Genomic DNA, 12938 nt, shown 5'->3' with positions numbered 1-12938 from the left:
CCCCGCGTAGGGCCGGGGGTCCACCCAGCCCTGCCCCTCTGGCTGCCACAGGGACCTTTTACAATCAGGTCGGGTCTCCCCGTCTTCTTGGGACCTAGCGAAGATTCCTCTGACTCTCAGGACACTGAGCCCAGCTTCGAGTGACAAGGCCTTGCGTGGTCCGGCAATGTGGCCGGCCACACAGTCCCGATATGCCTCGAACATCGCCAACTCCTCTGATACACCCTACGTGCCTCTAATGCGCTCTGAACTGCTACAAGATCCTTGCACATATCGTTCCCTCTGCCAGGAACGTCCTGCCCCACTTCCACCCCCCTTTCACTGAGTCAACACCCGCTCCTCCTTCAGATCAGAGCCCAAGCAACCCCTCCTCTGACTCCCTGTCCAAATCAAGCTGCAACCCCCTATTTCACCCTCCATTATACGGCTGATACCATCCAAGGGACCTACCCTACCTAACAGAGTTGCACTTTTACATGTATTTGCTCGAGCATTCGATTGTCTTTCCCTATCTTCCTCCCCACCCTGGACTGTCCAAGGACAGGGATTTGGGCTCTCTCGCTCAGCTGTTTCATCAGCCTCTCGCATTACACTTGGCACATGGCACATGCTCAGTAAACATTGAATGAACGAGTGAACGGATGCACACGGCACTCTCTTTGTGACTGAAGGTACCGCGGATCGGCCCCAGCCCCATTTCCATTCTCCCAAGGCAAAAGTCCATGCGAAAGGAGAGCCCTGAAACCGTGCAGTGCACAACGCACCCAACTGTGTCTGACGACCCTATCCATAACACTGTCTCTTTCCTGTTCCACAGTCATCGCCATGATTGACCAGGTTGCCGGCATTGACTACAGCTTAGTAGGAGCTCCCCAAGTGACTTCTCAAGTCATAGACACACCCTTCAAGGCAAGTTGCTGTGGAGACGGGACTTTAGAGCTCAGGACCAGCAGAAAATCAGTTCTACCTCCCAGAGTCGGCTCCTCTCCTCCTTCGCTAGTCCATCTGCCTATAAGTCCCCATCCTTGGCCAGTGTCCACAGCAGCAACAGGAAACTGACATACCTTCTCTTGATGTCTCCTGCAGGATTCCCTGGGGGGGGTTGAGCCAGGCCCTAGAGCGCCAGCCTCCTCCAATCGTATTTACGAACCGAACACATCTGCTGCTTCCTATGGGCCAGATGCTGAGTATTTGTACGAATATTGACTTATTTAAAATTCATGCCACCTAGAAACCATTGGCCCCATCCTAATTCGGCAACTGAAGCGGTCGAGGCACAAGGAAGCTGGGGACTCACCCAAAGTCCCAGAGCTAGTAAGTGGCAGGCCAGGGTTCAAACGGATACAGTTAATCTCCAGACTCCATGCTTCCCACATGCTTTCCACGTGCCACATCCTGAGCCTGGGAGCACACGGCACATACCTCCCCACCCGGCTCGATAACAGGGAGATTTGGGACGGTTGTCGGGGTCTAAATATTGTGGGGCCAGAAGGACACTTTCAAGACCCCAGGCCCACATTCTGGAGAGGAACCACCACCCAGGGCGCAGGAGACTTCCCTAGGCAGGCTTTGGATGCCTCTGCCGGGCACCCTCTCTGGTAGGAACCTTAGGTGGGTGATGTGTCCCTCTGTCTCCAGGGTGAATTCTTTGGCCGAAACTGGCGCTCCCCAGCCCCCTTCGATGCTCCTCCCATCAGGCTGCCTGAGAAACAGGACCGCCCGCTCTACTTTGCTGTCTCCGAGTATGTCTTCAACACAGCCAGCCGGGTTTACCACCAGGCTGGGCGCATGAATTTCACCATCCAAAACCAGCACGTGAGTGGGAGAAGGAGGAGCCTGGGGGTCCCAGGAGAGAGCGTCAGGCAGGACGGTAGACCGAGGTTAGCGGTGTGCAGGGCAAGAACGTGCCATCTGAAACCTGCCGTGTGGGTTCAAATCCAGGCCGTGCCTCAGTTTCCGTCTGTGCATGTGGATCCCAGAGCTGCCTCTTCCCCAGGGATCTGTAAAGAGCGCGGTGTCTGACCCACGATACAGATAAGCTACTGTTGGTAGTACTTTCAAACGTAAGCCAGACTCTGCGGTGACCTGTCGGGTCCTCCAAGTGGCAGCGGACTTGGGGGGAGAGGGATGAGGGGCAGCGCCCGTGAAGGATAAAGGGGAGAGGAAGGGGGAGTGGGAAGGGAGAGCCCTCAGCGGGAGACGCAGTCCCGACACCGACACCGTGGAGGAGGGGGCAGGCGGGCGCGCTGGGTAGGAGTGCTGGAGGGCCCCCAAGCCCACAAACCTTGAGATCGTGACCCGAGCCAAGTCGGAGGCGTGACCGACTCACCCACCCAGGCGCCCCCCCGTCTGGCTCATTGTCTTAATCCCGCCTGTGACCACCAAATTCTCCAGATCTATATACACCCTGGCTGTTCTCCGCCGGGGGCCGAGGGCTGTCTGGGAGAGTGTGGCCCCAGCACGAACGGTGTGGGGCCTGGATGAGACAGCAGGATGCTGTCGGCCAACTGCCCTCCTGGAAGTGGACCCCCTGAAGTCTGAGCCTCGCACCCCCACAGCCAAGCACTATGATGAGTGCCATACGAGCAGCCCACGGAAAGAGGGGATCGTGAGGGAGGAGAGATCCAGGAAGGTGGGCTGCGTGCAGGTGCAGGCAGCGTTGGCCACGCCGGAAAATCAGCAAGTCATCGGGGCCGGTAGAGGACGGCACCATGAGAGAGGTTGGGGGGCCAGCCATCTCTGGCAGTAGATTAAATCCAGGTCGCGCTGGTTACGAGACCTCACTGGCCCTTGAGGGGAGCATCCTGAGAAACTATAAACAACAAAAACCGACTTTTGTTAAGAGTTTACTGAGTTTCGGGGCGCCAGGATGGCGCAGTCGGTTAAGCGTCCGACTTCAGCCAGGTCACGATCTCGCGGTCCGGGAGTTCGAGCCCCGCGTCGGGCTCTGGGCTGATGGCTCAGAGCCTGGAGCCTGTTTCCGATTCTGTGTCTCCCTCTCTCTCTGCCCCTCCCCCGTTCATGCTCTGTCTCTCTCTGTCGCAAAAATAAACGTTGAAAAAAAAATTAAAAAAAAAAAAAAAAGAGTTTACTGAGTTTCCAGGCACTTAGCGCTCTGCCCATACATGGTCTCATTCAATCCTCGCACGCTCTGCTCGGCGGGTGCTGTTATGATCATCCCCACTTTCCAGGCACAGGACCTAGCAAGGGGTGCCGGAAAGTAGTCCGCCAAAAAACTGGCAGGAGCGGTGTTTGAACCCAAGCTGTCTGACCTCCAAGTCCACATCGCGCCCTGCATCTCAAGTAGCCTTGTGCTTCTTCTACTGCAGATTCCCCAGGACTCTCCAATCCGCCTGCACACCAACTCATTCCGGGCCATTATGCCTCAGGTAAGACCCGTGAACACTAATCTCGGAGTATAAGGCAACGCCTCGACCTAGACCAGATGTGGAGATTGTACTGGCATGGCCACGAGCTGTGCCTACACTTCCGCCAAACAGCTTACCTATTAAGAACGGTGGGTAAAGATAAAAGCTATTAATTTTTGCATGCACAAGTCCCATCATTCTCTGACCCCTTGTGGCATAAAGTCTCAGGATCTGGATTCGGATTGATTGCCTGTTGGGTCTGCTGTTCTCCATCTCTGGAACTCTCCAACTCTGGAACTCCGTCTTGCCGGGCCTCAGTTTCCTCGTCTGTCAAACGGGGACGATAATAATACCTGACCCGCCGGGGTCGCTGGGAGGGTCACATGGGAGATGATAGCACCGAAGCAGCGCAAATGTATAAGATCTTTCTGGGGCACAAGGGGGGAGGGCACATCGGGCCGGCTCATAATGTGGGGCTAGGCCACCAATTGATATTTGTTTGACGGTTCTGTAAAGCCCAGCTGAAAAATGGCGGAAGCCGAGTGGACAACAATCGGTGCCCCCTCTCTTGACCCAGGCAATTCAGCCCCAGCCCCAAACTTACACTGTAGTCAACACAAGCTGGCCCGCATAGGCAGCAGTATGGCGACCATCCCTGTTACCGGAGCGTGCCCACTGGGGGTGTCTCTCGCTTTATTGGACAACACCTGTCTATTGGAAAGAGTTCTGGAAAACACAATGCCCGCCCTCCTGTCATATTTCCACTGCTGGTCAAAGGCCCTTGGAAGTTTGGACTTTGGGGATCTGCCCACCTGCCCTTCCCTGATACAGCTCGGGCTCCTTCTGTCTGTCTCCCGCCCTCCCCTGAGTCTCTGCCCTCTTTCTCCAGCTGGCCAGGTTGTACCCCAATACGGAGCTAGAGCTTGAGACGTCTCCCGAATCGGCCCCGTTCCTGATGTTCACCCCTGGAAATGTGACCCTCAGTCCAGTGATAGACATCCAGGCCTTCGCTCTCCTGCCCACCTCCTCTGAGCGCAAGCTACTCTTCGAACTCAGGGTGGTAAGTCTGATCCCAGCTCCCCAGAGGAGCAAGGGGTTCCACCTGCCACGGTGTGAGCCTCTCCCTCCTCCGAAGGACCGGGAGACTGCACAGTTCATAGACGCTGGAGGCTGCTTCTCCTTGCCAGCGGCGTGAGGGGACCTTGCATTTCAGGCTTCCCAAGGGCATACTTAATCACATCATACACTGTCACAACTGCGAGAAAGCTTAAAAGTCATTCCCTCCAGCTATGCTGGATAATTTTAGCTTGCGCACTCTTACATATGCTATAAAAACGTGTTTGATGGGGCGCCTGGGTGGCACAGTCGGTTAAGCGTCCGACTTCAGCCAGGTCACGATCTCGCGGTCCGGGAGTTCGAGCCCCGCGTCAGGCTCTGGGCTGATGGCTCGGAGCCTGGAGCCTGTTTCCGATTCTGTGTCTCCCTCTCTCTCTGCCCCTCCCCCGTTCATGCTCTGTCTCTCTCTGTCCCCCCCCAAAAAATAAATAAACGTTGAAAAAAGAAGTTTAAAAAAAAAAGGAAAAAAAATAAAGCACAACCCTTCTGAAATCAGTATAAATAAAAATCATCAAATTACCTTCTTAAAGAAGGTATAAAATGTAAAGAAGTCTTACGATGGCAATACTCTCCAAACTGAGCTACACGTTCAACACAATCCCTATCAAAATCCCAGCTGGCTTTGACAAGCTGATCCTAAAATTCATATGCAAACTCCAGGGGCCTAGAATAGCCAAAACAATCCTGAAAAAGAAAAACAAGCTGTAGAGCTCCTACGTCCCTATTTCAGAACTTACTAGAAGGCTACAGTAATCAAGATAGTGTGGTGCTGGTGCAGAGAGAGACATACGGATCAACGGAATAGAATTAGGAATCCAGAAATACATCACCATATTTACAGCCAAATGATTTTCAACAAGGGGACCAAGGCAATTCAGTGGAGGAAGAATAAGATTTTTTTTAAGTTTACTTATTTTGAGAGAGAGAACACGTACTAGTGGGGAAGGGGCAGAGAGAGCAGGAGAGAGAGAGAATCCCAAGCAGTCTCCCCAACACCGGGCTCGATCTCATGAACCGTGAGATCACGACCTGAGCCGAAATCAAGAGTTGGACGCTTAACCGACTGAGCCACCCAGGTGCCCCAAAAAGAAGTTTTTAAGAAATGGTGCTGGGACAACTGGATATCCACATGCAAAATGAAACCAGACCCCTTCCTTATACCTACACAAAAAATTGACTAAAAGTGGACCCCAAACCCAAAGGTGGGAGCTAAAACTACAAAACTCTCAGAAAAAAAACACAGTGTTAAATCTTCTTGACCTTGGGTTAGGCAAAGGCTTCTGAGATGCAAATCAAAAGCATGAACAACAAAATTTAAAAAATGGGTAAATTGGACGTCACCAAAATTAAAAACTTCTGTGCTTCAAAGGACATAATTCAAAAAAGTGAGAAAACCCACAGAAAGAGAGAAAATGTTCGCAAAGCACATATACGGGAAGGGATGTGCTTCCAGAATATATAAAGAACTCTTACAAGTCAGTCATAAAAACGACAAGCCAGGGACGCCTGGTTGGCTCAGTCGGCTAAGCGTCCGACTTTGGCTCAGGTCATGATCTCACGGTTCGTGAGTTCGAGCCCCATGTCGAGCTCTGTGCTGACAGCTCAGAGCCTGGAGCCTGCTTCCGATTCTGTGTCTCCCTCTCTCTCTGCCCCTCCCCTGCTCATTCTCCACCCCCTCCCTCTATCTCTCTCTCTCAAAAATGAATAAACATTAAAAAAATTTAAATGACAATCCAATTTCAAAAGGGGCAAAACACTTCTGCTTCTGGGAAGATGGGCTAGATAGATGTCCATTTCCCCCACTCCTGCTGAGTACAACCAAAAACCTCACACGTTACATATAAAATAAACAAGAAAACTCGGAAAGGCAGAGAGAAAAAGGTGGATGGGCCAGGGGCCTCAGGATCTAAGGAGCGGCATGATGATGATTGCCCTGGGTTTTCTTTTTGCCCTACAGAGTTCAATTTGGGGCAAGGTGGAAACACTCCCAGGCACAAGCAAAAAAGAGCCCCAACAACATCCTCCTGTCTCTAGCCAAAGGACCAAAAAAGGGACAGCCTCGTAAGACAGAAAACTTATAGACAATCCATAACTCGTTTAAGGCTATACCAACATGCTCAACACCCCCGCCGGGGTGTGTCAGTGGAACAGAGAAAAGGAGTGAATTAAAAGACAGGACGATTGGGGCGCCTGGGTGGCGCAGTCGGTTAAGCGTCCGACTTCAGCCAGGTCATGATCTCGCGGTCCGGGAGTTCGAGCCCCGCGTCAGGCTCTGGGCTGATGGCTCAGAGCCTGGAGCCTGTTTCCGATTCTGTGTCTCCCTCTCTCTCTGCCCCTCCCCTGTTCATGCTCTCTCTCTGTCCCAAAAACAAATAAACGTTGAAAAAAAAAATTTTAAAGATAGGACGATAGAAATGAGCCAGTCCGAACCCGCAGACTGAACAGACGTAAGGAGCCTCAGGGCCCCGTGGGACTCCGACAAAAGATCTCACCTTCGTGTCTTCAGAGTCTCAAAGTAATAATGGCTGGGAATTCCCCAAATTTGGCAAGAGACATAAATCCAGAATAGCGAACCACCCTAGATGTCGCCTGGTTCAACCCCACCCCTCGACGGACCAGGTCCTGGGGTGGGCTGGTGGGATCTTTAAATGTCCCTAGGGCTCAGGGACTCTCTGAACTTCTCTTAGTAACCTGCTTCAAAGCCCAGTCATACTTGTGGGTGGACGGTCTCCCTATTCGAATGTTCTGTGTCTTTAGCTCCGGCTTATTTCCCCTTTTTGATGCTTCCATTAAGACCTCTAAAACCCCGGCTCACCTTTCTTAAAATCGGCTGGGGAGCCACCAACATTCTGCATCCCCAGCCCACAATCCTCGGGTCGCTCCTTTTCACCTACATGTTCCACATCCCACCGTGGCTTCTATTTCTGAAGAATTCTCTCCTGGACTGGGAGCCAACCTGACTTCTACATGGGCCGAGAGTCTGAGTTACCCCCTTTGGTTTTCTAGACAACCAACATCTCCGCCACCATCAATGTGAGCTCCGGCAGGATCGTTGGTTCGGTCACCACGGGCAGGTAAGAGGCCGTAGGATGAGGGGAGGAAATAGGGCAGGATGGGGAGAACCCGGCAGTGACTAGAGCATCTAGTCTGTTCGCTGATAGGACTGGCATTGGCCCTTGGAAACAGAGATCTCCACGGGGGCTGGCCTATCCTGTAATCCGGGTGCCCCTTTGGAAAGGCATGTAGACATGGCATGCATGAAAGGCATGCTTCCCTGTCCCCTCTCAGGCGTCAGTGGAGGAGCCGGACTTCCGCAAAGGGATAACTTAGGAACCGTAATCTACCTGGAAGACGCGGGGCTCTGCAGGGACTTTGTATAAAAGATTGAGAAAAACTATCAGTAACCTGCACAGGAGAAAGGGAGATTTGGGATGCAGGGTTAAAGACGCCCCAGCCACTCCAGGGTTAAAGACGCCCCAGCTCCCCTGCCCAGACACCCAGTCAGTAGGCAAATCCTTACCTAACCAGGGGCCAGTGGGGGGGGGGGGGGGATGCAGGCTTTGGGCAGGAGGGAGTATATCCCCGGCGAGGGCTGGCGCTTCCCCTGGCGGTGTCCTCCGTCTGGAGCCCTCCTCACCTGTGTCCCTTGTGTCACTGGCTCTGGGTGCTGCTGCCTGCTGGGGAACAGGTGCAGCAGGTGCGTCAGAGGAACTGATTCCTGGCTTCGGGGCTAGATGCGGGTTGGCTGATAAAGTGCACTGACCCCATTAAGATGAACATCTCCTTGGGGCGCCTGGGTGGCGCAGTCGGTTAAGCGTCCGACTTCAGCCAGGTCACGATCTCGCGGTCCGGGAGTTCGAGCCCCGCGTCAGGCTCTGGGCTGATGGCTCGGAGCCTGGAGCCTGTTTCCGATTCTGTGTCTCCCTCTCTCTCTGCCCCTCCCCCGTTCATGCTCTGTCTCTCGCTGTCCCCAAAGTAAATAAACATTGAAAAAAAAATTAAAAAAAAAAAAAAAGATGAACATCTCCTTTACAGGCCTTTAAACAGAGAAGCCCATGGTGAACATGTGGGCCGTGCAGAGGTCCCAGAATTTGAGTTTATGCATAAACCTGGCTTGGGGCGGGGGGCGGGGGGGTCGCAGTATCCGAGCGGACAGCCAAGGGCTTGGGCTGTGGAGAGACGACAAAATGAGGGGGGACATAAGTGGACCTCACACAGTGGTTTCATCAAGGAATTAGCAGAACGATTCTGCCCGATGAGAAGAAAGCAGAGATCAGCCCAGGGTCCCAGGGTAGTTAGAATCCCTGAACAAGAGAGCCCGGCCAGCAGCCAGGAGGTTCAATGGGGAAAGCGGGGGCGGGGGGGGGGGGGGGGGGGGGGGGGGGGGGGGGGGGGGGGGGGGGTTGGCTGCTACAGCGACAGCAACCGAGGTCCCCGGAACAATATTGTCTGTTCCCAGACAAGAACAATGATAATTGTTTGCATAATTATCATGCAAATAACGCGTGCTCACGGCACGAAAAAGTTGGAAACTGCAAAGGTGTAAAAGAAAACCACCCCGAATCCCCCCTAACCCTGCCACGTAGTACTCGTTCCCCGCTTCCTTCCGTTTTTTGTGCCGCTTTACATGATCGGACGAGCAGCGCATTACTTTTTGTATCCCGCTTGTTCCAGTCAGTGTTTGTATCGTCACAATTTATGTAAGTTGTTGCAGGTGCTCTGCCAGCCTTATTTGTAACCACATCGCTTCTTCTTAAATCACCGGGCATGCTTGAAGGCCTTAAAAATGCGCCACGCTGCAGAGAAACGCTGGGGTGCCCGGGCCCCGGGGAAACGGCCTTGCCCGTGGGCACTGGGTGCTCCCCTCGGGTAACGGCGGGGAAGTAGTGGTCACGGCTCGCGGTGACCCGTGCCTCTCTTTCTCCACGCAGTAAGCTGACATTGGAACTGAAACACTCCAACAACCGTTACTTCAACGTGAGTTGTTTTCCCCAGCACCTCTTCTGTGTGTTCTCCGAGCAGGGATTCGGCACGGGGCGGGGGGCCCACAGCAGACGCATCGTGGAAACGGATGCCGTGTCTAAAAGTTAATCCTCCAAGAAGGGCGTTGCCTGAGGGCCAACAGAGGCAACAGGACGTGGACATCAAGAGCGTTGAAGGAAGATAGATCTGGGCGCTTGTACCAGCTGTACCGCTGGGTTACTGCGTGACGTGGGGAAAATGACTTAACCTTTCTGGGCCTCAGTTTCCCTGACCGTAAAATGGGAATACTGATACCCACCCCAGCTACTTCGAATGGGAGCTATCACGTGACATGGGGCAATGAAGTTAGTAAGACCCTTTGACAAAGTGCCTCACACAGAGTAAGCTCTCGGTATATATTCAGTGTCGTGATATCATGATAATAGGAGCCCGGGTCCACAACACCTTACCCAAAGCCCTTAGAGCTGATGGGCTTCAGAGCTGAGAACTTTTGCCAGGAAATCTGGGGCGTCCAGCATAGGTTAGCTAACTCTTTCAGGGGGATCTGGGGCAGCGCTCTATCACCAAACACATTAAAACTTCTGCAGCAAAATTTTAAAGTGGTTTGCACAGAGTGGAGTAAGAACCACGAAATATCCCGACGGCAGTTCAGGTCCGGGGTTGCCATAAGACGAGCCTGTACGTCCTGATGGCGAAGGAAGGTCAGAGAGCGGGGTTTAGGAGATCGGGAGTAAGGAGCTGTTTGTTCATCGGCAGCCAACCTGCTTTGGGAGTGGGGTGGCGTGTTGGCGTTTCTGGAGGCGGGGGCCAGGCAGATGTGCTTCCCTCAGACTCGTTTTCATTCACACCTTGTTTGTTCCCTTTGCTCTGCGCCCCCCCCCCCAGGTGGATCTGATGGAAGCCATCCTCAATTACTACGCGCTGCACACCCTGTACCCCTCTCTCAACGGTAAGCCTAGCTGCTACCGTGCAAACGTTGAATTCTACCCTTTCTGTAGGAGTCAGGGATCAGTCAGCCTGCCGCTTACCAGGCTGAGCCCCTCTTCTTCCGGGACCCCGCGCTCATGGAGCGCACGCTTTGTTGGGAAGGCAGACGTGTAACAGGCAGTGACAACCTGCGTGACAAATGCCTTGACAGAGGAAGCACAGGGTGCTGTGGGAGCTAGGAGGAGGCATTGAACATGACTTAGAGGTGGGTCCAGGCTTCCAGGAGGTGAGGGTCAAGTTGAGTCCCAAAGCACAGGGAGTTGGGCCAAGGGAGGAGGGGCATTCCAGGCAGCACCTGGAGAACATCTGGAGTTGGCACCCCGGGGTTCTGGGGCCAGGTTGGGTGACTGACTTGCTCGGTGACCTTGACCTTGATGGAAGCAGCGCTTGGCCCAGTAGCTGCCGGAGAACCAGCAGGCCTCCTTCTATGCCACGGCCTTCTCCACCTGGCCTTACCACCTGCCTTTTACCACCAAGAGGTTAGAGCAGGAAGTCATCCTGGAAAAGAGAGAGCAGCGGAGATGATGGTCCTCGGGGACGAGTCCCTGGTTATAAGTACAGCATGTCCCATCCCGGGCCTCTCTGGCTGGTGGAGGCTGTCCACATCTGTCCCCTCCTGAGGAAGCCGCATTTGCCGGGCATTTTCATGTACATGCCCCGCTCCCCACAGAAAACCGGCCCCGAATCCAGCAGCCTACCGCATTTCAAAGCAGCCCGCCCTGTCACCGGCCAGCGGCCAATGCAGTGAGCTGTGTCCCCACACGTCCTCAGCCCTCTCTGTCCAACCCGTGTCTCTCTGCTGTTTATCTTCCAGCAAAGCTTGAGGAGGGCTTCCCTCTGCCTCTGCCAAGGGACACGTACCTCAACAGTTTGGAGCTCCACGTCCACAAGGTCAGTGAGACGTGGGGTCTGGATGGGGAGCCCTAGGGCCTCCTGGGAGGGCTGCTTTCGGGGCTGGTAGATATTAGGGGGAGCCCCTGATTCCCACTTACATCCTGGACCTAATGTTTATAGGAACAAATATATTTGTTTTAAATTTTGGGGTGCAGACGCAGGTTTGGATTACGTGGAATCTTGGCTTCGTGCAGAAAGGCTCAGTTCCCAGTAATTCAGTTCAAACACCTTAACTGCACATCAACAATGTGGAGGGTCCTATACCCATGTGTGGCAGGAGGAAAGCGTGCCCAGGGGTCAGATTAGACGCACCACTTCCGGGTTGATGAGCCAGAACCTCCTTGGTGGTGTGAGAGTCCCCACTGGGCCACCAGCCAGCCTTCCCTCCCACAGCAGCAAGGGATGTTCCCAGAGAAAAACTGACCAGGCCTTTTAGCACAAGAAGCACGTCAGGGGCAGGGACAGGGACAATGACAGTTTATAACTCCAGAGACACCCATGTCTTCAGTGTTCATAGCATGTTCTTACTCCAAGGTAATTCTAGACTACATCCTTATAAATTAATCATGCGAGGGGAGTAAACTGAGGCAGCACCCAGAGGCACATTGTTCTCCTGGGAGAAAAAACTTCTGGGGGACGGACAGTGACATTCATGCGTGTCTTCCAGAACTCAGCAGATTGGGAAATGCAAATAAATTCCCGGGGGGGCAGGCAGCTGAGAGGGACAGTGTTTCTTTTTTTTTTTTTAATTTTTTTTTAATGTTTATTTATTTTTGAGACAGAGAGAGACAGAGCATGAACGGGGGAGGGTCAGGGAGAGGGAGACACAGAATCGGAAACAGGCTCCAGGCTCTGAGCTGTCAGCCCAGAGCCCGACGCGGGGCTCGAACTCACGGACCGCGAGATCATGACCTGAGCCGAAGCCGGACGCCTAGCCGACTGAGCCACCCAGGCGCCCCGGGACAGTGTTTCTAAAAACCTCCAAGACCTAAAGGCATGGCCTTTGCACTTGACCCGGTGTTTCGGTTCAAGTGAGAACGTGCCTCTAGACCCAGTGGGGGCTCCCCTTTCGGGAAGCCCCTCTCCTACGCTGCTCACAAAGTGAGCTTTCTTGTGTGTCCTGTTTGCCTCCTCTCCAGAACTTCTTGCTCTTGGGGGCCAACCTTGAAGAGGCCGAACACTGAAGAGGAGTAGCAGCCATGGCCGGAGGAGGGGACGACGACACAGCTGGGGCTGCCCCTGCCCCCGTGGGGGTCCGGAGGCGGCAGCCACACTGCCTCCACTCCCGTGAGGGCCCCCTCCACATGGACACTAGTCACCGGGGAGCCTGTGGCACCTGAACACACGCCTGAACAGGTGACCCCTTCCCCCCCCTTTCTCCTCCTCCTCCTTCCCGTGTCCCTTCGTGGTTTCTTTATGGCTGTCCTTAGCCTTACCCTGGGCGGCTCCCCCCTGGCTACCTACCTGCCAGCCACTGGAATAAACTTCAGTAAAGGGGGAAAGCATGAGCAATGTCTAGTCGCCACACAGCTCAAAGCACCTCGCTCACCACGAAACATGAACTTAGTCCCCTGTGTCCTTTGGTGTCGT

At 53.9% G+C, this 12938-nt stretch overlaps 1 protein-coding gene across 1 annotated transcript; it reads left to right on the top strand.

The window, feature by feature from the left end:
* Positions 1-795: 795 nt before the first annotated feature.
* LOC122496284 (lipopolysaccharide-binding protein-like) lies at positions 796-12853 on the top strand. Its single transcript, XM_043602393.1, has 9 exons — positions 796-909; positions 1639-1815; positions 3330-3389; positions 4258-4428; positions 7491-7558; positions 9416-9461; positions 10353-10416; positions 11269-11345; positions 12488-12853. Exons 1-9 carry the CDS (start codon positions 826-828, stop codon positions 12530-12532), a joined length of 792 nt encoding a protein of 263 aa, XP_043458328.1. The 5' UTR covers positions 796-825; the 3' UTR covers positions 12533-12853.
* The last annotated feature ends 85 nt before the right edge of the window (positions 12854-12938 follow it).

Source organism: Prionailurus bengalensis, chromosome A3, assembly GCF_016509475.1.
Source record: "Prionailurus bengalensis isolate Pbe53 chromosome A3, Fcat_Pben_1.1_paternal_pri, whole genome shotgun sequence".
NCBI classification, from domain to species: domain Eukaryota; kingdom Metazoa; phylum Chordata; class Mammalia; order Carnivora; family Felidae; genus Prionailurus; species Prionailurus bengalensis.
Note: the sequence above shows the minus strand (reverse complement) of the source record. Positions and strands in the feature narration are given on the sequence as shown.